The sequence below is a fragment of the Lates calcarifer genome, linkage group LG12, assembly GCF_001640805.2.
Source record: "Lates calcarifer isolate ASB-BC8 linkage group LG12, TLL_Latcal_v3, whole genome shotgun sequence".
In the NCBI taxonomy this organism is placed as follows: Eukaryota; Metazoa; Chordata; class Actinopteri; family Centropomidae; genus Lates; species Lates calcarifer.
The window spans coordinates 12373137-12395432 of record NC_066844.1 but is presented as its reverse complement, the minus strand read 5'-3'; the positions used below and the strand labels follow the sequence as shown (position 1 = coordinate 12395432).

At 40.3% G+C, this 22296-nt stretch overlaps 1 protein-coding gene and 1 non-coding gene across 6 annotated transcripts in view; both read left to right on the top strand.

Moving 5' to 3' along the window:
- The window catches only part of LOC108886571 (casein kinase II subunit alpha), a 33459-nt gene extending 11786 nt beyond the window's left edge, over positions 1 to 21673 (top strand). For 3 of the 5 annotated variants that reach the window (XM_018681512.2, XM_018681507.2, XM_018681508.2), the window contains 9 exons: positions 4758 to 4808; positions 5105 to 5164; positions 5470 to 5553; positions 5797 to 5907; positions 12151 to 12252; positions 13998 to 14098; positions 14340 to 14488; positions 14590 to 14679; positions 20240 to 21673. In XM_018681512.2, coding sequence (XP_018537028.1) covers positions 5147 to 5164; positions 5470 to 5553; positions 5797 to 5907; positions 12151 to 12252; positions 13998 to 14098; positions 14340 to 14488; positions 14590 to 14679; positions 20240 to 20358 — 774 coding nt within the window. In that variant the 5' untranslated portion in view covers positions 4758 to 4808; positions 5105 to 5146 and the 3' untranslated portion in view covers positions 20359 to 21673. The remainder of the gene's footprint in view (positions 1 to 4757; positions 4809 to 5104; positions 5165 to 5469; positions 5554 to 5796; positions 5908 to 12150; positions 12253 to 13997; positions 14099 to 14339; positions 14489 to 14589; positions 14680 to 20239) is intronic. The other 2 variants (XM_018681511.2, XM_051074198.1) reach the window with 1 other exon arrangement.
- Positions 4866 to 5000, top strand: LOC127143154 (small nucleolar RNA SNORA57). The gene has a single exon (XR_007814379.1). It is a non-coding gene; the product is annotated as a small nucleolar RNA SNORA57 (small nucleolar RNA).
- Positions 21674 to 22296: the final 623 nt, after the last annotated feature.

Below are 22296 nucleotides of genomic sequence, written 5' to 3'. Positions count from 1 at the left end.
CCCGCGCGCAGTGAAAATAACAGAGGCTCTGACCCAATACATTGCTCTTGATGACCAGCCATTGTTGGTTGTTGATAATATGGGATTTAGACGTCTTCTCAGCGTACTGGAGCTGAGGTATGAGATCCCTAGCTGACACCACATCACTGACACAGTGTTGCCAAAGCTACACGACTTTGTGAAGAGGCACATCCGCAGCCTGTTGCAAGACATTTCAGCCTTCAGCTTCACCACTGGACGAGCAGCGTTAGCCCGGTGTCCCTCACCAGTTTAACTGCACAGCAGATTGACGAGGGTTTTACTCCGCGAAGAATCGTCCTGCATGCAAAACAGTTTAGGGGTTCACACACCAGCCAAGCCATCGCAGGTGTGTTTGATGACATGCTTTAGACATGGGGGGTCACTAAAAGTTCTGTTCATGTTGTGCTACATGATAATGCGAAAAACATGATCAAAGCCATGAGTGACGCTGGACTCCCGAGCCTGCCTCCAGCTGGCTGTTAATGAGGGGCTTTTAGCACAGAGGAGCGTGGCTGATGCTGTGGCAGTCAGGTAGAAAATAGTTGGACATTTTAAACATTCCGCCTTAGCCTACTCCTGCCTGTTTGTTAAAAAAAAAGATGCAGTTGAATGCTAAAATATCAATAACAGTACTTAAACAGTACTTCTATTTGAGTATAATGTGTGGCAGTGCTATATTTAATGGAATGTTCAAATGTCAGTCACAGCAATTTCTTACAGCCAGTGAATGAAACAATATCTGATGAAAATAAAACACGTTTTCAAGTATATGAGTGTAATGGCGTTAATAAGTACTTGTATCCGTACTCAGATCCAAGTATCGGTATTGTATCGGTTTGAAAAAAAGTGGTATCAGAGCATCCCTACAGACTATGATGTTATGCGTTATGTTGGTGTTGGGTTAACAAAGAAACGCTGTTCAAGTTGAAGTACTGTTACTCCAGGGTTAATGAACATGTCTCCAGCTTAGACATGGTGAACCCTGTCTGCCATGTGGTCTCTATGGAGATGGTCTTGCCACAGAAAGAGGGGCTGAAAGTAAGTTGATGTAGGTAGTGGCTATCACAGAGAAAAAGTTCTGGGTTTTTGTTATTTTTGTCGGCTTTGGCAACAGAGTAGCCCACAGCAGTCTGTGTTATTGTACTTAATAAAAGTTGTGTCAAAACCAGCTGACATCTTAATGCTTGCTTACTGAGGGACCCTACGATATGTATGGTGTCTGATCGACATTCTCATTTTAGATTGATGCTATTGGATCGTTGATCATTGAATCGATGTATTGTTGCACCCGTATTAGCCAGCTAATAGAGGATAAATTGCTGACATGCTGTTCAATTCAATTCAATTCTGGTCTAGACCGTATCTTTAGATTATTGTAATTACAGAGAGAAACCCAACAGATCCCACCATGAGCAAGCACTAGGCAACAGTGGCAAGGAAAAACTTCCTTTTAAGAGGCACAACCAGCCTCAGGGTGGGCGGCCATCTGCCTCGACCGGTTGAGTTGAGAAAGAAAGAGAGTGGGGGAAGGGGGTGAGGTGGGGGGCGGTAGAGAATAGGGACAGGAGAACATAATGCAGATTCCATATAAACATATAAATTGGTATTAGTAATACAATAGTAATGACAGTTAAAGTAGTGATTACAAATAACGGTAATACTAGAAGCAGCACTAATTATAATAGCAGGTGTTGAGTGGGGTTGTAGGAGGAGCAGGAGGCCTGTCATCACAAATCAGACTCTACAGCTCCCGAGGCAAAAATACCTGCAGAAAGGTTGCATCTTGGGAAATCCCCTGGCAGTCTAGGCCTATAGCAGTGTAACTAAGGGATGGTTCAAGCGAGCCTGAGCCAACCCTAACTATAAGCTTTATCAAAAAGGAAAGTTTTAAGCCTACTCTTAAAGGTATGGAGGGTGCCTGCCTCCCAGACCCAGACTGGGAGAAGGTTCCACAGTAGAGGGGCTTGATAGCTGAAGACCCTGCCTCCCATTCTACTCCTGGAAACTCTGGAAACTACCAGTAAACCAGGAGTCTGGGAGTGCAATGTTCTGGTGGGATTGTGGGGAATTATGAGGTCTTTAAGATAGGATGGAGCCTGACCATTAAGGGCTTTGCGGGTGAGGAGGAGGATTTTGAATTCTATTCTGGATTTGACCGGGAGCCAATGTAGAGAGGCTAACACAGGAGAAATATGGTCTCTGCTTCTAGTTCGTGTCAATAAACGTGCTGCAGACAACTGCAGAGTCTTTAGAGACTTGTTGGGGTAGCCTGATAATAATGAATTACAATAGTCCAGCCAGGAAGCAACAAATGCATGGACGAGTTATTCAGCATCCTTTTGAGGCAGAAAATGTCTGATTTTGGCAATATTACGCAGGTGAAAGAAGGCAGTCCTGGTAGTTTTATGTGGGAGTTAAAGGATATATCCCAATCAAAGATGACTCCAAGGTTCTTTACAGTGCAGCTGGAGGCCAGGGCAATGCCATCTAATGTAACTACGTCATTGGAAAATGTATTTCTGAGGTGTTCGGGGCCAAGTATGGTAACTTCGGTGTTGTTTCAGTTCAGTAGTAGAAAGTTGCTAGTCATCCAAGTCTTAATGTCTCTAAGGTATGCCTGAAGTTTGGCTAACTGATTGGTTTCATTGATAAATATAGTTGTGTATCATCAGCAAAACAATGGAAGTTTATTGAGTGATTCCTGATAATTTTGCCCAGAGGAAGCATATACAGGGTGAATAGAACTGCTCCAAGCACGGACCCTTGTGGAGCTCCATGGGGAACCTTTGTGTACATGGCGGAATTGTGATTAACATGTACAAACTGAAAGCTATCAGATAGATAGGACTTAAACCAGTTTAATGTGGTTCCTTTAATGCCAATAAATTGCACCAGTCTCTGTAAAACAATGTGATGGTTAGTCGTATCAAAAGCAGCACTGAGATCTAACAGGACAAGTACAGAGACAAGCCCGTTGTCTGCTGTGATTAGGAGGTTTGTAACTTTCACAAGTGCCGTCTAGTGCTATGATGCATTCTAAATCCTGACTGAAAATCCTCAAACTATTATCCTGTAGAAAGTCACGTATTGATAAATCACAACTAAATACATAATTTCTGTCTTCATCTACATCATTGTAAATTAGATACTGTCCATCTTTTGTTACATAGACAAACGTATTAAGACATTACTTGGGCCCTGGACCATATGTGATTCTAGATGTATATTAATAGCGTATAAACATTTAACAACTAATGTAACTAGTGAAAGTTGGCTGGTGGCAGCTCCAGTTCACACTGTTAGCAAGTTATCATTTGTGGATGTGGTCAGAGACTCATGAATGTTCAGCAGTTTTCAGATGGGTCTCATAAAACACTCAGTGTCAAAATATAATTGACTAGTTGTGCTAATTACATGAATTACATAAATGGTAAAAAAAAACAAAAAAAAAAAAAACAAGACTTAGCACTGAGCACTAAGATTAACCCAACATTAGATCCAACTACTAAAGCCTGTGTTTTTAAGTGGCTGTCAACCTAAATTTTAATTCAAACTAAAGAAATATGGAAGTTCTGAATGGCTATATTTCATCTCATCATTAGTAAAGTGCCTGTTGTTTGTGAGATCAAAAGAAGAGAAACTGGAATTGCTGAAATTAGATTTTCTAGTGACAGTCAGTATGACCTAATGGTCCATGCTGGCAGAGTTTCCCTGCTGACAGATGTGGACAAATTTGTTGGTCCCCTTACAGCTTTTTGAAACAATGCTTCATTCCTCCTAAAAAGTGATTAAATAAAAAGTAATAGTCTCATGTATACCTGCCTGCCTATAGAATGCTATAGAGAAAACTGGTTGAAAAAAAAACTGAAAAGATATTATTTGTTTATTTTACCAAGATATGCTTAAACAGATTCACAGAGTCACAGATTTGTTGGTAACCCTAAAAAAAGATTATAAATCATTGCATTGTAATTAAGTTTCAAACTAATTGTTTAACCTAAATTAGTGCCACAGGTGTCTTCAATCTTTTTATTAGCCAATCAGCCTGTTAAAAGAGAGAAAACATGCCATTGCGTAGTTTGGTATCATTGTGTGCACCACACTGACCATGGACCAGAGAAAGCAAAGGAGAGAGTTGTCTAAGGAGCTCAGAAAGAAAATTGTAGATAACCATATGTAAGACCATTTCTAAGCAGCTTGATCATTTGACTTCTGTTGCAAACATTATTGAAAAATATATGGTCCATGGGACTGTAGTTAGCCTCCTAGGATGTGGCTGCAAGAAGAAAAGCAGCCCCATGCTGATCAAAAGGATAATGGAAAACTCCATTATTGAAAGAAAAACATAAAAAAAGCTAGAGCAGTTTGCTTAGGAAGAGTGAGCCAAAATACCTGTTACTAGATGCAGAAATCTCATTGTGAACTACTGTAATCAAAAATCAAACAGTTTTCATTACTGCCTTACATTAATTACATACAAACCGTTTTGCTGTTTCAGTCAAACTGAATTATTTAACAGCACTTACTAGGAGATATTGTTGGTTTAGACCGTAAGGAAGAGGATTAGGGCCACATGTGAAAGATTTATTTATTTATTTTTAGATTTCTGACTTACAATTCGCAGATTGTCATTCTAAAAATATTTATTTCAGTTTTTTCATATTTGCCTAATCATCTTCTATAAGACTAGAATGTATTATGCAATGTATTAAATATACAACTTGAATATTTTGCAGTCGCGGACACCCGCTTTAGTCTTTGAACATGTCAACAACACAGACTTCAAGGTAGGACCTAAATTATTTCTCTCATCTATAAAACTTTATTGTGTAAGATATTGGAAACCTCTTTTCTTGGCATACTGTGTTTTCCTGTTCATGTTTGTGTATGTGATGGAGGAAAATATAAGTCCAGTGAAATGTCTTCTGTGCCAGAAAGTTAGCCATCTTCTGGTTCTATCCTCAGTCACTGGCACAGTCCTACCAGTTGATGTGAGTGATGTTTGACTGTTCATGAATGTGTGCCATCTGTTTTCTGTAGGACTTAACCATAGAGAGACTAATGAGCTTGTTTTGATTTACAGCAACTGTACCAAACCCTGACAGACTATGACATCCGGTTCTACATGTGTGAGATCCTCAAGGCAAGTCCTTCACCTGCCTCTCAGCTCATAATTTGTAACCTCTAAACATGCTGAGGCTGGGAAAGCATGAAGTCTTTAAACAAGACTGCTAATGCTTTTGAAAGAAGCTTGTTTTTCTTTGACTTTTTTTCTTTTCTTTTCTTGGATGTTGTACATGCTGAGGTTCTCATACAATACCAAGTCTCTGGTATGCCTGTCAACACTGCGTGTAGGTGGCATCTTTTTGTAACCTGTTGCTGTTGTGGAATTACTATGAGGAAAAACTTTTTGACCATTGCGTAAAGTCCCTTTGCTCCTTTCTGTAGGCCCTTGACTACTGCCATAGCATGGGAATCATGCATAGAGATGTGAAGCCACATAACGTAATGATCGATCATGAACACCGCAAGGTGAGTGATAAACATGATCACTGTTTGTGCACCCTTTGCCAGAACAAAGAATCATAATATCAGAGTTATTATATTTTACTATTAAGAAAGTTTGATCATTACTGCCTACTACCTAGGTTCTTTTTCCTCATTCTGTGATTGGACTCATTAAATCAGTAAAATGTGACAAATCCGTAAATGTTTATTTAGTTTGCTCTCTTGAACACATGCGCTGTCTAACTGGTTCATTTCTTTTGTCTGTAGTTGCGCCTTATTGACTGGGGTCTGGCTGAGTTTTACCACCCAGGTCAGGAGTACAATGTCAGAGTTGCTTCTCGCTACTTTAAAGGACCTGAGCTCCTGGTGGACTATCAGGTATGTATGTGGGATAGTATGCATCAGGTGGATTTGGCACATTTTATTTGTGTGATAAGAGTTGGTGGAGATTTTTCTATAAGGCCCTTCACTTGGCATTGTTCTTGATTTATCTGTCATGCACAACCTGACACAGCTGGTCACGTGTTAGTGTTTCAGTTCAGGGAGTATTGGGTTGCAGGTAGAACATCTCAAAGCTTTTGACCTTGCATTTATTTTTGTTTTTATATTAGAAAACACATCCATAACAGTTGATAAATAAAAAAATAAATGTTGGTTACAGTTGTAGACTAGAAAATGCATTTCCTATAGAAAATACAGTGTGAATGCTGATAGCTGAATGGATTGCTTAAGCAATGCTGAAAAATGCAGAATAGCAAAATTGCAGAAAAAGAAAAAAGAAATGGTATATTTAGTAAAAAGTAAAACTTTTTGTTTCTTTATTGACTGGAGGAGCCTGGCATCGAACTGCCAACCTTCTGATCAGGGGGCACCCACTCAACTTGGTGAGCTACTGAAGCCCACACTGCAAATATCAAAAATGAACATGTATATATATAGATCTCCCCAGTACACAGATTTAAAAATAAAGCTTTTTTGTTGAGATGTTAGTATTTTCAGTGGGAGATATGGTGAGTTAAAAGAACTGAAAAGCTGTGAAGAGCTACCCACTCTAGGTGGTCATGTGACACACTGGAGTATGTGGCTGCATGCTCCCATAGGGTCCCATTCTTTTTTTTTAATTGAAAACAAAAAAAAAATGTAAAATTACCCATAAATAGCAGGGAGAAAAGTTGAATACGAGCAGATATGAGAAGAATTTGATATCTGAATGGTTTCTGAAGCACAAAGTATGCAGGAGTAGTTAGTGACCCAAAAACATACAGAAAAAAATAATAAAGCATTTTTAAAGTTGGCTCTCATCTTATCACTTGAATAAACAACATACACAGTGGACAGCAGAGCAGAGAAATCAAGTAACACATCTTAAATTTTGGCAATTTCACATAGACTTTGTGGCTGAGACAGTTGCTACCACAAAGAAATGACTTGCAAACCAACCCCTTCCTCTTTTCCCATCCTTTCCTGGCCAGCAGTAAATCCACATTAGCAGTAACACAGGATAGCAGAGGATTGACAAGTGATTGTTGGTTGGTTGGTTAGTTTATTATCCTTTTGGAAGTTTTCTTTGTGTCTGTGGCAACCTGTCAGACAAAAACAAAAAAAACGCCACCATACAACACAACCACAGAGATTTATACAAAGAGTTCCAGTGTAGCGTTAGCAAAAGCAAAACTGCTAGTGTCATGTCAAAGAGCAAGAAAACTCCTTGACTCCTTACAAGACAACATCAAAGTGCCACAAAGAAATGAGAGAGGCCATTGCACATTATTTGGCTAAGGACATGGTGCCAACAAATATAGTGAGCAGAGGGGGCTTTGTGAGTCTGATAAGCAAACTGGACCGAAGGTACCAGATTATTTTTCCCAGGTTGCCATACTACAAATGTACAACACGTCGGAATACGGTTATGTGCAAACTGAGTCAAGTTGAGCACTACATAAGTACTACAGACCATTGGTCTTGTCGCACGACAGAACCGTACATGAGTTTCACCGTACATTTCCTTACTGAAGACTTCAAACTGAAAATACAATCTATCTAATACAGTCTAGAAACTGTGTATTTCCCAGAATCACACACCAGTGAAAATATAGCTCTTGGATTACGTTAACAACAGACAATGGCACCAACATTGTGAAGGCCACCGAAATCAACAACTGGGTCAAGCTTCAGTGTTTTGGCCACAGGCTCCATCTGGCCATCGGTAAGTGTTTAAATGGCTGGGGGACTAAATTGAGCTGCTTGTCACTTTAACAGTTACCTATGTTTTAGTCTTATTGTTTTGTAATAAGTCTAATTATGAATTATCTAATTATGACATAATAGAAGATAATGTAAGGTAACACTAATAGAAGACAATATGCCCGTTTTGTCACCTAATCCCACATTAATTTGTTTCATTTGTGAGAGGATAAGAAAGAAAGATGGGAGAGAAGGGAGAGGAGAAGCTACAATACGGAATACACACAAGGGATGAATTTTATTAAACCAATAGTGTAGGGTTGCATAAAGAGCAAAATGAGACAGATGAAAAATGAACAGCAGAAACTTATTGTATAGCATATTGCTTTATATTCTAATGTTTTTAAGCTCATGAACACACACGTTAGGCTACTAAATGGTAATTGTGGTGATTGTAGTTTGTCTCAAATGCTGTGGTAGTTCTGTTGTTAATCTTAAATTATTATAGTTGTGAAACCATGGTATATATTGCAGTTGTAATTTTTTTTACTGGTATGGTTTAAATCATAAACATTTGTTCTTGTCCTCTTCCCACTCCCCAGAAAATGCTGTCAAACATGATGCCTGCAGTACTCGAGCTGCTGGGCTTTGCAGGAAATTAGTGGGACACTTGTCCCATAGCTGGAGAGAGAAGGTGGGACTGAAAAAAGCACAGCAGGACCACAACCTCCCGGAGCACTCACTCATCACAGAATGCCCAACCAGGTGGGGTTCCAGGCAAAAGATGACTGACAGAGTCCTGGAGCAGCAGCAGACTTTATCTGACATCCTCTCAACAGACAGATCAAGGCATTTAGTTCCCTCATGGCAGGACCTGAACATACTTATTCTGTAAACCAGGCATTACAGCCCCTGCAAGAATTTACAGATGCTCTTTTAGGTGAGAGTTATGTGAGTGTTTCATATGTAAAACCAGTCCTTCATCTAATGAAGACATTAGTTCTTGCAGAGAAGGAAGAAAACAGTGGTTTAACAGTCCATCAAGATGAAAATCTTGGACTACTTGAACACTAAATATGACAACCCATTAACCCAGGAACTTCTGGACATGACATGCTTCATGGATCCAAGATTCAAAGTCCGCCACATCAGCAGTGAAAAGGTCTCAGACATCAAGACCAAGGTGATGTCAGAAATGCACAGCAGCAGCACAGAAGGTTATAATGCGTATTTGACACAAAGGCTGGTGATAAAATCTTTCACATACAGTACTATGGAAGTTTTAGGTGCTAAAGTGAGGATAATGCCATGATAAATTTTTATTTATCAGCTGACCTCATGCACAGTGCAGCAAACAGAAAAAACCTAAATCCCAGATTTTATACCCCCCTGCTTTTCCTTTAAACAGCCCCTCTTCTCCTCAGTACACCTAGTTCCAGCATCTTGGAGAAGTTGCCTCAGTTCTTGTAATCCCAGACTGACTCTGTGATGTTTAGATCAGGGCTCTGTGGGGGTCAGACCATCTACTGCAGGATTCTTTGTTCTTCTGCTCTCTGAAGACAGTTTTTTATGATGCGGACTATGTGTTTAGACTCATTGTCCTGCTGCAGATTTAATATGGGACTGATCAGACACCTCCCTGATGGTAGTGATAAAGGATACAAGTAAAAACATCTCAAGTGCCTAAAACGCTTGCACAGTACTTTACTTAAATCACATTGCATGCTCTTGAATGGAACATGATGTATATGAATATGTAGTGCAAAATGAATAATATATTTTTCCCCACTGTATTCTTCTCTCTGTTCTAGGAGAGAAGCCCCCACTGACCCAAAGCGTAGATCCACCCAGTGCCACTGTGAAGAAGGCAAAGAAATCACTGGGCAGTTTCTTTAAGACGGTCCCAGCCCCTAACTCATCTTCCCTGAAACTGGCACAAGCTGTGGAAGCCAAACAGCTACTTGCTGTTCCCTGTCATAGACAGTGAGGCAGACCCTCTGGCTTGGTGGAAACTCCCACCAGACCAGCTTCCCACAGCTGAACAAACTAACCAGGAAGTACCTTAGTATACCTGCAAGTATAGAGAGACATTTTAGTACATCAGGAAATGTTGTAACATGTAACATTGTAAGGTGTGACATAACAACAGTGTCCTTGATCAACAGTAGAAGGTATGATAAACAGAAGACTAAGGAAGGGGCCTTTAACATGCCTCCCAGGAGACATCCTAACCAGATGTCCAAACCACTTCAACTGGCTCCTTTTGACGCGAAGGAGTAGGGGCTCTACTCGAGCTATAGATCGACTGGTAAATTGAGAGCTTTGCCTTCCAACTCAGCTCCCTCTTCACTGCAACGGTCCGGTACAGTGACCACATCACTTCTGACGCCACACCAATCCGCCTGTCAGTCTCAAGCTCCATCCTCCCCTCACCTGAACAAGACCCTGAGATACTTAAACTCCTTCGCTTGAGGCAGCATCTTTCCCCTCACCCAGCAGGAAAGATCATGCCCCGTTTTCTGGCTGAGAACCATGGCCTCAAAATTGGAGGTGCTGACCCTCATCCCCTGCCATTTCACATTTGGTTGCAAACTGCCCCAGCCCGTGCTGAAGGTCACGCTCTGATGAAGCCGGACGGAACCACGTCATCTGCAAAAAGCAGAGACCCGATTCTGAGGTCCCCAAACCGGACACACTCCTCACCTTGGCTGGCAAACAGGACTGGAGACAAGGGACAACCTTGGCAAAATCCAACACCCACCAGACACGTGTTTGTCCCGAGAATGTGAACACAGCTCTTGCTTTGATTGTACAAGGACCAGATGGCTCGCATCAGCAGCCCCAGTACCCCATACTCCCGTAGCACCCCCACAGGATCCCTCGGGGGACATGGTCATAAGCCTTCTCCAAGTCTACAAAACACATGACTCCTTCAGCAGTCCTGCAAGAGTGGAAAAACTGATCCACTGTTTTGCGGCCAGGATGAAATCTGCATTGTTCGTCCTGAATCCGAGGTTCAACAATCGGTCTGAGCCTCTTTTCCAGCAAGTCACCTTTATCCAGGAAGTCATGGAGAAGGACTTTGGGCTGGGCTCAAGGATGTTCTGGCAAATCTTCCGGTGACAAGGCACCAGGTGTGGATTTGTCCTGAGATGCTAAAGGCTCTGGACATTGTGAGAGTCTAAAATACAGAACACATTAAACACTTTTTTTGTTTACTACATAATCCCATGTGTTCTTTCATAGTTTTGTTATGTCTTCAGTGTTAATCTACATATAGAAAGTCATAAAAACAAAGAAAAAGTTATAAAAACAAAGAAAAACCATTATATGAGGAGGTGTGTCCAAACTTTTGACTGGCACTGTATATACACGCAAAAAATTGCCTTTTTCCTTCATCAATCTACACTCAATACCCCATAAAAACAAAGCCAAAACAGAATTTTAAAAATGTTTGCAAATTTATTAAAAAGGGAAAACTGAAATATCACATTGACATGTTACTCAGTTTCTTATTACACTTAAAATTTAGCTCAGGGTTCTCCTATTAGTCTGAATTGTCTTTGAGATGTTTTTACACCTTGATTTCCCTGTGATAAAGTCAACTGATGTGACATGATTTGAAAAGATGCATCTTTCTATATAGGGTCTCACAGCTGACAATACATATCAGAGCAAAAACGGAGCCATGAGGACAAAGAAACTGCCTCCTTAGGTTAGAGGCAGGATTAGGTCGAGGCACAGATCTGGGGAAGGCTACACAAAAATTTCCTACATTGAAGGTTCCCAAGAGCAAGAGCAAGAGCCTCCACAATTGTTAAATGGAAGAAGTCTGAAACAACCAGGACTCTTCTTAAAGCTGGCCTTGTTAAGTGAGGTGACCAAAAATCTGATACTCACTCTCAGTGAGCTCCAGATATCCTGTGGGGAGATAGGACAACTCTTGGAGGGGCAACTGTTTCTAAGTGTCATGTCTGGTCTCCTCTAGACATGATGCTTAGAATTCAGATCAAACCATACAATCTTGGTTTCATCAGACCAGCGAATCTTGTTTTTCCCCAGTCTAAGAGTCTTTGAGGTGCTCTGTCTGGCCAAATTGCCATAAAGCCCAGATCAGTGGAGTGTTGTAGTAATGGTTGTCCTGGAAGTTTTTCCAATCTCTACACAGGTGGTGCATTGTCACCTCACAGCAAGAAGGCTCTGGGCTTTTTTGTGTGGTGTTTGCATATTCTCCCTTTGTCTGTCTGGGTTTCGTCTGGGTAATCTGGCTTCCTCACACAGTGATAGTCAAAACCCAGACTATGTCAGACTGCTGGAGATTCACGATACATCAGTGCTTATTTAACTTATATCTGGCTGGATTTCATGGAATTTAATTTTTCTGCTTTCATTCAGTCTGTACTCCCTTGAGACTTTTTGTCTTTGTGTGTGTTTCAGATGTATGACTACAGTCTGGATATGTGGAGCCTTGGCTGTATGCTGGCCAGCATGATCTTCAGGAAGGAACCCTTCTTCCATGGCCATGACAACTATGACCAGGTAAACACAAAGCAGGGTTGTGTAGCTGATAACATACAGATAAGGATTATTAGGAAATTATTAGGCCCCCTATGAAAATGTCATTGTTTTAAAAGTGTTTCCCAAGTGCTGCTTGACAGAGCAAAATTTGTTTTTCAGAATTTTTAACAGCTTTTTCAAACATCCTGGTATTATTTTGGATGCTTGCGTTATTTTACTTTGATCACAGAAACAAAATTATTCCACAAAAACCAAAAACTACCAGGGTCAAAATTATTAGTCCCCCCTGATGCTAGTAGTCAATTGTGTATCCTTTTTGCTCGATAACGGCCTGCAGTCGTTTGTTGTAGTTTTCAGCAAGTCTCTGACATGTCCCCTGAGAAATCCCAGCCCATTCTTCTATGGCAAATCTCAAGCTCCCCCACCAGGAGTGACTTACCTTTTGGATCGTTGTTGTGTTGGAAGACAGAGCGATGACCCAGACCCAGTTTTGCTGCTGACAGATTAAGGTTTTCTTTCAAAATCTTCACATACCCTTCTTTCTTCATGATTCCTTCCACCTTGATGAGATTCCCAGTTCCAGACGCCCCTAAGCATCCCCACAGCATAATACTTCTACCACCGTGTTTCACTGTGGGGACGGTGTTCTTTGGGTTATATGCCTCTCCCTTCTTTCTCCAAACATAAGCAATGTCTCTATGGCCAAATAGCTCTAGTTTCGTCTCATCTGACCAAAGGACATGCTTCCAGTATGCATAATCTTTTTCCAGGTTGTCCTTAGCATACTTCAGTCTGGCTTGAAGGTGTTTCTTCTGCAGAAGTGGAGTTTTTTTTGGTCTGCAATCTCGCAGTCCATTCCTGTGCAGAGCTCTACTAATTGTCTTCTTTGAGACTACAATTCCTGACTTGGCTAAGTCATTCACAAGTGTCTTGGCTGTTGTTCTGGGGTCTTTAGACACATCTCTCACTAGTTTTCTTTCCAGGGTCTTTGAAATCTTTTGCTTCCTACCTCTGCCAGGCTAGTTCTGTACTGTGTGGGTCTCTTTGAATTTCTTGATGATACTTCTCACTCCAGTTCTTGAAAAGCATCAAATATTCTTTTTCTCAAGTCTAAACTGATTTCTTTTTGTTTTTGGCATGATGCTTTCTCAAGTCACAGCTCAAACCCTTGCTGAAGTTTTTATACTGTGTGTAAATTGCGAGATAACCCAAGGTTTTAACTTGATTTTACAAGCTTTGAGCATTACAAAGTTAAAGCACATCATTGCACAACAGTGGTTTGTGCTATGGCCCAATAAAAAGGTCAGTTCTTAAGGGGGCTAATAATATTGACCCTGGTCATTTTTGTTTTTTTCTGAAATAGTTCTGTTATTGTGTGCAAATAGAAATAATGTATGCTTTCTAAAGAAAACCAGCTCTGTTAAAAAGCACGTGGGAAAATTTTGAAATAAAGTAAAATTTCACAGGCGGGCTAATAATTTTGTCCTTAACTGTATATATTTGGACCAACTATCTGTGACTACTTTGTTGTAAAAGTATTTTTCCTCATTATTATTTTGGTTAGGTTTTTTTTTTTTTTTTTTTTTTTTTAACTGCACTGACATGCATGGAATGGCATTTCTGGCCACAGACCTCAAAGAGTGGCAACCACTCGCTATTTCCTGTAACCGACATATCTGGTATTAGAGAATTAGTTTTTGTATGAAAGCCATCAAGTCTCTTGTACACAGGTGACAGGCTGTTTGTTCCTGTTTGTGTCCCTCTAGTTGGTGAGAATAGCCAAGGTTCTGGGAACTGAAGACCTCTACGACTACATTGACAAGTACAACATTGAGCTTGAACCTCGCTTCAATGACATCTTAGGAAGGTAAGAGCTATAACATGGTCTCATTGCTATGCAGGCTTTTGTCACAAACTTTTGACATTGTTGCTCCAATGAGCCTAACTTTTTCTTTTGAATGTATTTTTTTCCACTGTGAATATGAATGATTTGGGTCAAGATTCAAATGTCCTGTTGATTTGATCACCCCAGTTCTCTTTCTAAAAGACTACACTTTTGTCAGTGTAAATCGAGTTTCAGTGTTTAGTATTTTGTTTTTTGCCTACAGGCATTCTCGTAAGCGGTGGGAGAGGTTTGTCCACAGTGAGAACCAGCACCTGGTCAGCCCTGAGGCTTTGGATTTTCTGGACAAGCTCCTGCGCTATGACCACCAAGCCCGTCTGACTGCCCATGAGGCCATGGATCACCCTTACTTCTGTAAGCCTTTATTAACAGCCAGTGTTTTTGTTGATAAAAATTCAAAATCACTAATGGCAAGGACATAATAAGTGATTTATTTATATTTGTTGTCCCCACAGTCCCCATTGTGAAAGATCAGTCTCGTGTGGCCGGATCAGCCAACCTGCCCAGTGGGAACCCAGCTGTTAGCACAGCCAGCATGATCACTGGTGAGATTAAAGTCATTATATTACCACACTGGAGAAAAGAATTATTAAAATCTAATGTGTTTATGTTGTAGCAAACTCTATGTAAAGATTTAATTTCTTATTGGAGTTGAGGCTTCCAGCAAAGTACGGAGGTAAACCACACAAGTGAACAGACAGGTTTTAGATATCTCCGTAGTGTAACCCCATTATCTAATCTATCTATCTATCTCTGATGACAAGAAAGGCCAATTTTAAAGTTACTGTAAACATCCTTCAGATGTGAATTCTCCAGGCAGATAATATGGCCACTATGTTAACATTAAAAGTCAACATTTAGTTTGCACTGTCTGTCCACGTTTGAACAGCAAGCTTCATCATGATTAGTTTAATCCAATATGTTGCGACGGCGCAATGTCTTAAAGGTGTAGGCACAGCAGTCTTCAATACTGCCTCATTCACATCTACCCAGGGCATAGATGTGATTACACGACTAACTTGATTTTACATTTTACAAGGAAATATGGCCAAAATCACAGACACAGCCATTGTCTTTAACTGGTATGACTTATACGCTGGTCTCCTGCACACTGGAACGGAAAATTTACAGTACGTGCGAACACGTTTCAAATGGACATTTTCAGACTGTGTGCTGTATATGTTCTCTGAACGGAGACTGTTCAGAGCTGTGAAAACAATTTAGGAGAGAGGCACACAAAACATCTGAAACTGGCTACCTAGGCAGACTACGAATAGTACGTCATGAATGTCCTACTTTGCGCATTACGTCATCTAGTGATGTTTTGCAACTTTTCAAGCAGGCTTTAGCTGCTTTCCATTGAAAGTAGTTCTTCACAGCAGTTTCATGACAGTTTTCATCCTACACCCTCAGTTTTGTACATTAACCATACACAGTCCATCTATATGCTAGGTTTTGACCAGCCTTGCTATTGCCACCTTGTTGAGTCGTAAATGTTATATCATGTTGATTAAGGAGAGTATCAATGTAACGAAGGGCACTTTGTTACTAGTGACTGACGGCTTTGGCCTTCGATTAGGCTCTGACAACACAGTCATATATGTTTGAACATAATTGACGAGCAATCATTACATTAAGTTTTTTGTGTTTTGTGCTGGATAGGTAGAGGGAATTTAGGCAATTTGTAATTTTAATATATTTGTTGTAATGTTTTTGGTGTTTGTGGTGGGGGGAGGCAAAGAGCATGGAAGAACAGAATTGTAAATATTTAGTGTACATCATGAATTACATGCAGTTATGATAATTCCACCTGTAAACAGTAAATTGATCATACCTGTGAGTAGTAGGGTTCAATGTAGTCCACCATGGACACAGTAGAAAAGGCGCCAGTTTCCATCTGTCTGTGTTGCTAGTAAGACTGACTATGTTACTGAGGCTGTCTGTGTAATAAACTGCACCTTGGGTTGTTTATTATCCTTGCTTGGTCATCATTTTACTTACTGCAAATTCAGCCACTCAAAGGCCATGCTAACAATCAAGTTATTGATTCAAAAAGAAGCAATAGTTTATGGTCATGATGATTTATTAAGGATTTAATCCTACAAATATTAAGGTAACAGACCACAACTGACCATGACACTGTCAATCCAATTACTTTTCTAGCCTCTGAAAGTGGAGAATGGCAGGTGGGTAGGAGTCAAGCTGTGGTACACTGTAATACAGTTTATTGATTAAGTTAATGCAAGAAAGCTTGGGCTTTCCTTCTCGCCTCGCTAAAACAGAAAAATTGCACTATTGCAATATTCTGCCTCACCATTCTTTATAAGGTATAGACAGACAGAGGTGGATTGATGTCTTTGTAAAAAGGGTGACCTGGAACGGCAGAACAGACGCTGACCGACATCAAGGCTGCAGTGTTTTAAGTCATGACTTTGATTCTGTGATGCTGGCATACTGTATAAAGCCCCACATCAGGGCGGTATTAAGCTACCCATAGGTAGTTCAATGTAAACAACCATATTCAAAGCATATTCAAGGGAATTCTTAAGGCCAGTATTGTGCAATCTCTGTGTAAAAGGGAGCTAGTGTCTCTTTCACTCCTTTTTAGCTGTGATTATAGCATTTTCTGTTAGCACTTGGTTAGCAGAGCATGAGAATATATAGCATGTGTCCAAAGTCACATGGTGGCGCTTCCTCAGATTCACACACCAATTGTTTGCCATCAGGGGCAACATGGAATTTAGTAGAATGACAACTAAGGTCGGAGACCAGAAGAGCCGGGGCTCGGACCGCCAACCTTCAGATTGTTAACCAAGGGCTCTACCTGTTAAGCTATAACTGCCCACACCAATCTCCAGTACACAGACTTAAGAATAAAGCTTTTTAGCTGTGATTTTAGTATTTTCTGTTAGCACTTGGTTAGCTGAGCCGGAGAATATACAGCATGACTCGCATTCACTTGTGATTTTAATATTTTCTGTTAGTGCTTCAGTAGCTGAGCACAAGAATATACAGCATCCAAATCATTGTGCAATACTTGTTAGCTTGTTTCTCACCAAATGGTGGCGTGCTGGTACCACTTTTGAGTATGTGTAGCACTGATGTGTGAGGGAGCTATTCACCAATCCACCAGTCTTGTAGCTTTTATAGTTTCTGAGCTATTCTATGAACCAGGAAGTTGATGTAATTCATGCTTACATTGTCTAATCTGTGTAGTGTAGATGTGTAGCTGATGTGGTACATACTGTGTATGCATCTGGGCCCCAGACTATTAAGACTAAGTTTTACTGACTGACACAGAGAACAGGAGGAAGGAGTGATACTGACTGATGCATATAAACAAACAACCATTCACACTCACATTCACACCTTCAGGCAATTTAAAGTCACCAATTAACCTTCATGTCTTTTGACTGCGGGAGGAAGCCAGAGTGTCCAGCATGAACAGGGAAAACATAGAAACAACAACACAGAAATGCCCAAAGCCAGGTTGGACACAGAACCTTCTTGCGGTGAGGTGATGACAGTGCTAGCCACTGCATCACCATGCCAACCTAACTCATTTATGTAGATTGTAATAAAACACTATCCTGTAAATTAAACAACAGATTGATATTTTTGTAAATTGTCTATTTATTATCAAAGCATTTGTCAGTAAGACAGGTAAGATGGAAAAAAATGTAGATTTAAGTGGTACTCCTAATTTTTGGGCTGGTGCTCCTAAAATTTTTAGTAAGGAGCACCAGTGGAAAAAATGAGGTCTGGAGCCCTATGCAATACTTGAGCTGCAGCAGGTATGCAGTGGAGGTACAGTGCATGAATCGTTGGACATCTCATACACACATGAGCTGAGTGACCCAAAACCTGCTGCTTTATTTTTAAAAGACTTAAATCATGTGTCATTTTTATGACAAAATTTATGGTGTGAATTTCCGGTTTGAAATGAAGCTACACAACAGCAGTGCTTTGCTTTTAGGTGCATTAAAGGCTGGTTGACAAGATTCTGTTTCCAAACATTGGTGTGATTTTGTCAGTTTGATTACATTTGCCCGTAAACTCAATTTATACTTGCGCAGGACTCCCACAGAGCTGACAGTGTAGACTATACAAATGGCATGTTGTGACCACTTGTGGGGGTGTGTCTGTATTGCACTGCAATTACACTGCCAAAATGCAAGCTGACAGTGAGTTGTCTATGCCACTGTGTTGAGTTTCTTCATGTACTTCATGGAGCTGGAGTTAATAAATGTTGAACAAAACTTACTTTTACAAAGAGATGTCAGGAGATGGTGTCTACAACCATTGAACTGACTGATGCAGATGGGAGGGTGAGTTTTCTGTGCTTGTTTGTCTGCTGAGAGACATGTACAGTTGTGTTCAAAATAATAGCAGTCCAACATGACTAACCAGATCAATCACTGGTTTTGGTAGAAATTATATTATTACATGGCAAATAATTTACCAGTAGGTGTAGTAGAGTCAGAGAAACCAACAGACCCAACATTCATGATATGCATGCTCTTGAGTCTGTGTAATAGAATAATTAATTGAAAGGGGCGTATTCAAAATAATAGCAGTGTGGAGTTCAATCAGTGAGGTCATTTATTATCTAAAGAAACAGGTGTCATTCAGGTGGCCCTTATTTAAGGATGAAGCCAGCACATGTTGTACATGCAATTCTCTCTGAAAACCTGAGAAAGATGGGTTGTTCCAGACATTGTTCAGAAAGAAGAACAACATGCTTTAATTAAAACGTTGATTACAGAGGGGGAAAACATATAAGAAGTGCAGAAAATGATAGGCTGCTCAGCTAAAATGATCTCCAATGCTTTAAAATCGAAAGCAAAACCAGAGAGACGTGGAAGAAAACGGAAGACTACCATTCGAATTGATCGAACAATAGCCAGAATGGCAAAGACTCAGCCAATGATCAGCTCAGATGGTCTGAAGTTACCTGCGAGTACTGTGATAATTAGAAGACGCTTGTGTGAGGCAAAATCTATCTGCAAGAAGCCCCCGCAAAGTCCCACTGCTAAAAAAAAAAAAAAAAAGACGTGCTAAAGAGGATACAATTTGCCAAAGAACATATCAACTGGCCTAAAGAGAAATGGTGCTTCACACTCTGAAGACTGTGAAGCATGGTGGTGCAAGCATCATAATATGGGGCTGTTTCTCTTACTATGGTGTCGGGCCTGTTTATCGCATACCAGGGATCATGGATCAATTTGCTTACATCAAAATACTTGAAGAGGTCATGCCCTTGAAATCGGTGTTTCAACAAGACGACTCCACACACATCAGTATGCGAGCAGCATCTTGGTTCGAGACCAACAAAATTAAGGTCATGGAGTGGCCAGCCCAATCCCTGGACCTTAATCCAATAGAAAACTTGTGGGGTGACATCAAAAATGCTGTTTCTAAGGCAAAACCAAGAAATGCAGAGGAATTGTGGAAAGTTGTCAAATCATCCTGGGCTGGAATACCTGCCAGAAGTTGATCGACTCCATGCAACACAGATGTGAAGCAGTTCTCAAAAACAGTGGTTATACAACTAAATATTAGTTTAGTGATTCACAGGAATGCTAAATCTTAACGTTTTTTTTTGTTGTTTTTTTTTTTAGTTTGAGTAAATATTTGAGTTTGTAATGAAAAATGCAAACACTGCTATTTTTTTTTTTGAACAGCCCAATATAATTTTTTCCTTCATTTTCTGTAAAGAAATTAAAATATTGATGCATTTTTCTTCATGTTTTGATGTAAAATATAATGTGCAATGTTCCCAATAAATGGAAAAAAAAATATTTAAATAATATATTTAAAAGAATTTTGAGCTTTGCTCATATTTTTAAAAACACTGCTATTATTTTGAACACTGTATGTGCTGACCTAGCATATCAAGCACAGTTATTGCTGTGTGTGTTGCCATGACATGTAGTTGCATTCCCAGGGAGGTGCACATCAGGCTCCACAGTAAGCTACTGCTTAGGGTAGGCGACTGTTCTGTACCTACAGTGCTGATGCCGTGCAGAGGTATAATTTGGCCTTTAGTTATCTAAAGTCTATTGTGTTAGTTTTATAATGGTCTCTCTTACTGTCATCTCTCAGGTATTTCTGCGTTGCCAGCCTCCACTGCCCTGGGCCCTCTGACTGGCTCACCGGTCCTGTCTGCTGCCACCAATGCCCTGAGCACACCCTTACCCGCTGCTGCTGGTGCTCCACAGTGATACCCCATCTAAACCCACCCTCATCCCTCTTCATCTCTCCAGCCTCCACCACCACCCAGCTCTGGGGAAGAAACTAGACAGGTGCCACTCTGACACCCTCACCACATCCAACCTAACTGTGACTGCACCTCACCAACCATCTGGATGGAGGACGCAGTCATCTAAGAAAAGAAAGATGCATTTTGCATTCCTTTTCTTCCTTGAATGAACACGTTAACTTGACATCTGAAATGAATGTTCTGTGTAATTGAAATATACAGGTATTCCTTTCATTTTCCCACAAGCTGTAGTGTGTAGGGTGTGTGTTTGTGTCTGGTGAGTCTGAGAGTGAGTGTCATCCGTGGCTGATTGTAGGTGTGCCCCCAGTGTGTTACAGTTTGGATAATAAAGGCACTGGTCATCAGTAGAGGGCAAATGAAATAAATGTTGGCCATCCACCAGGACCAGGACCTGATGAAAAAACGTTTTTACCTCCCAAAATGAGTCTTAACACCCTCCAGATCACAGCATTTTGGAAGTGTTTGGTGCTAGCACTTCAACACTTTCTCTGCCTGAGTAATTGTGTGTTGCCTTTCTAACCATTCCAAATCACCAGTCTACTTTTTATAATGCAACTCCCCATCATGCCATCTGTTGTTAAACTATTGTATTGAAATGTTCTGGACTGCTGGATAAGGTTTAATTGGTTTGATCAACTCTAGTGTTGCATTCTATTCTCATAAGAAGTCAGGTAAGGTTCATTCAGGTTCTTAAGGAAATAGTTTCTAAAACATGCTGCTTTCCAGGTCTTTAATTGCTTGAAGTAACTTTTCTTGCATTTCTTTGAGACATAACCAAAGTTTACTTAGTTGGTTGGGAGAAGAGACTGACCAAACTTTGTTTTATTTTGTGGGGGTTACTCATAGTTGCCTTGATGCAGGTTTAAAATGTGGGTTCTGGTGAATAAGATGACATGATACATTAATCACCTGCAGATGACTGACTGAAGTGCTGTAAGTGTTGTGACATGGGTAAGCTTTGTGATGAGCATGTTGAGGGAAGTACTTAAGTTGAAATGTTGAATAGTACTTGAATGGTAGAGTTTTGCCTAGCATATTAGTGTCAGAGTTTGAAAGTGTACGTTTTAAACCCTGCAATACATACACATCTTTTTATTCCGTTTCAAAACGTTAAAATGCAAATAAATCAGAACATGTATACTTTGACCTGTGAGCAGAGTAGTTTGAGTCCCTACATCACTGTATATTTTTATGTTATGTAGAAAAGCAGTATTTGAAAATATTTGTGTAAATAAATGTGTTTTATTCATCAGGTACATCTGGCTGATAAATATTTGCCATGTTCATTCAACCACTCTTCTCAAACACACTATCACACTGTACCAAGGTTACAACAATGCTAATGAAATAAATAATAATGTTATGTTTTAAAGGATAACTTCAGAACTTTTCCAAGTATTTTACTACATTATTTCTAATACCAAAGGTACACTGAGATGCTGGTTGCTGGACTTTTTCCTCCTGTCCATACTGGCTGTAAAATGTCCCCCTCCCAATGTAACACTATAAAAGACTGGACAAAATCCGTAGTCCTGTATTGGTAAAAACAGATTCTTAAGTACACACCTGAACCATGTCTACACAAGGCAAGAACTGCAGATTTTGTCCTCCTTTTCTTATACTGGAGGCATATTGTGGCCAAAATGGACAGAGGGAATTGTACAATAACCAATAACCATTAAGGTAATAACTACTTTCAAACACTAACATCTACAGAAGGTCTAGAGGTTTTGGCAGTAAAATACCTCTAAAATGTCACCTGAGCTGCAAATCTACATTACCAAAAGGGCATGACAGCAAGTTGCCCTGGCGCCTCAAGTCTCCGTGGGCCCCAGGTTCACTGTGTGACTTGTTTTTAGGCTTCCATGCTAGCAGCCAA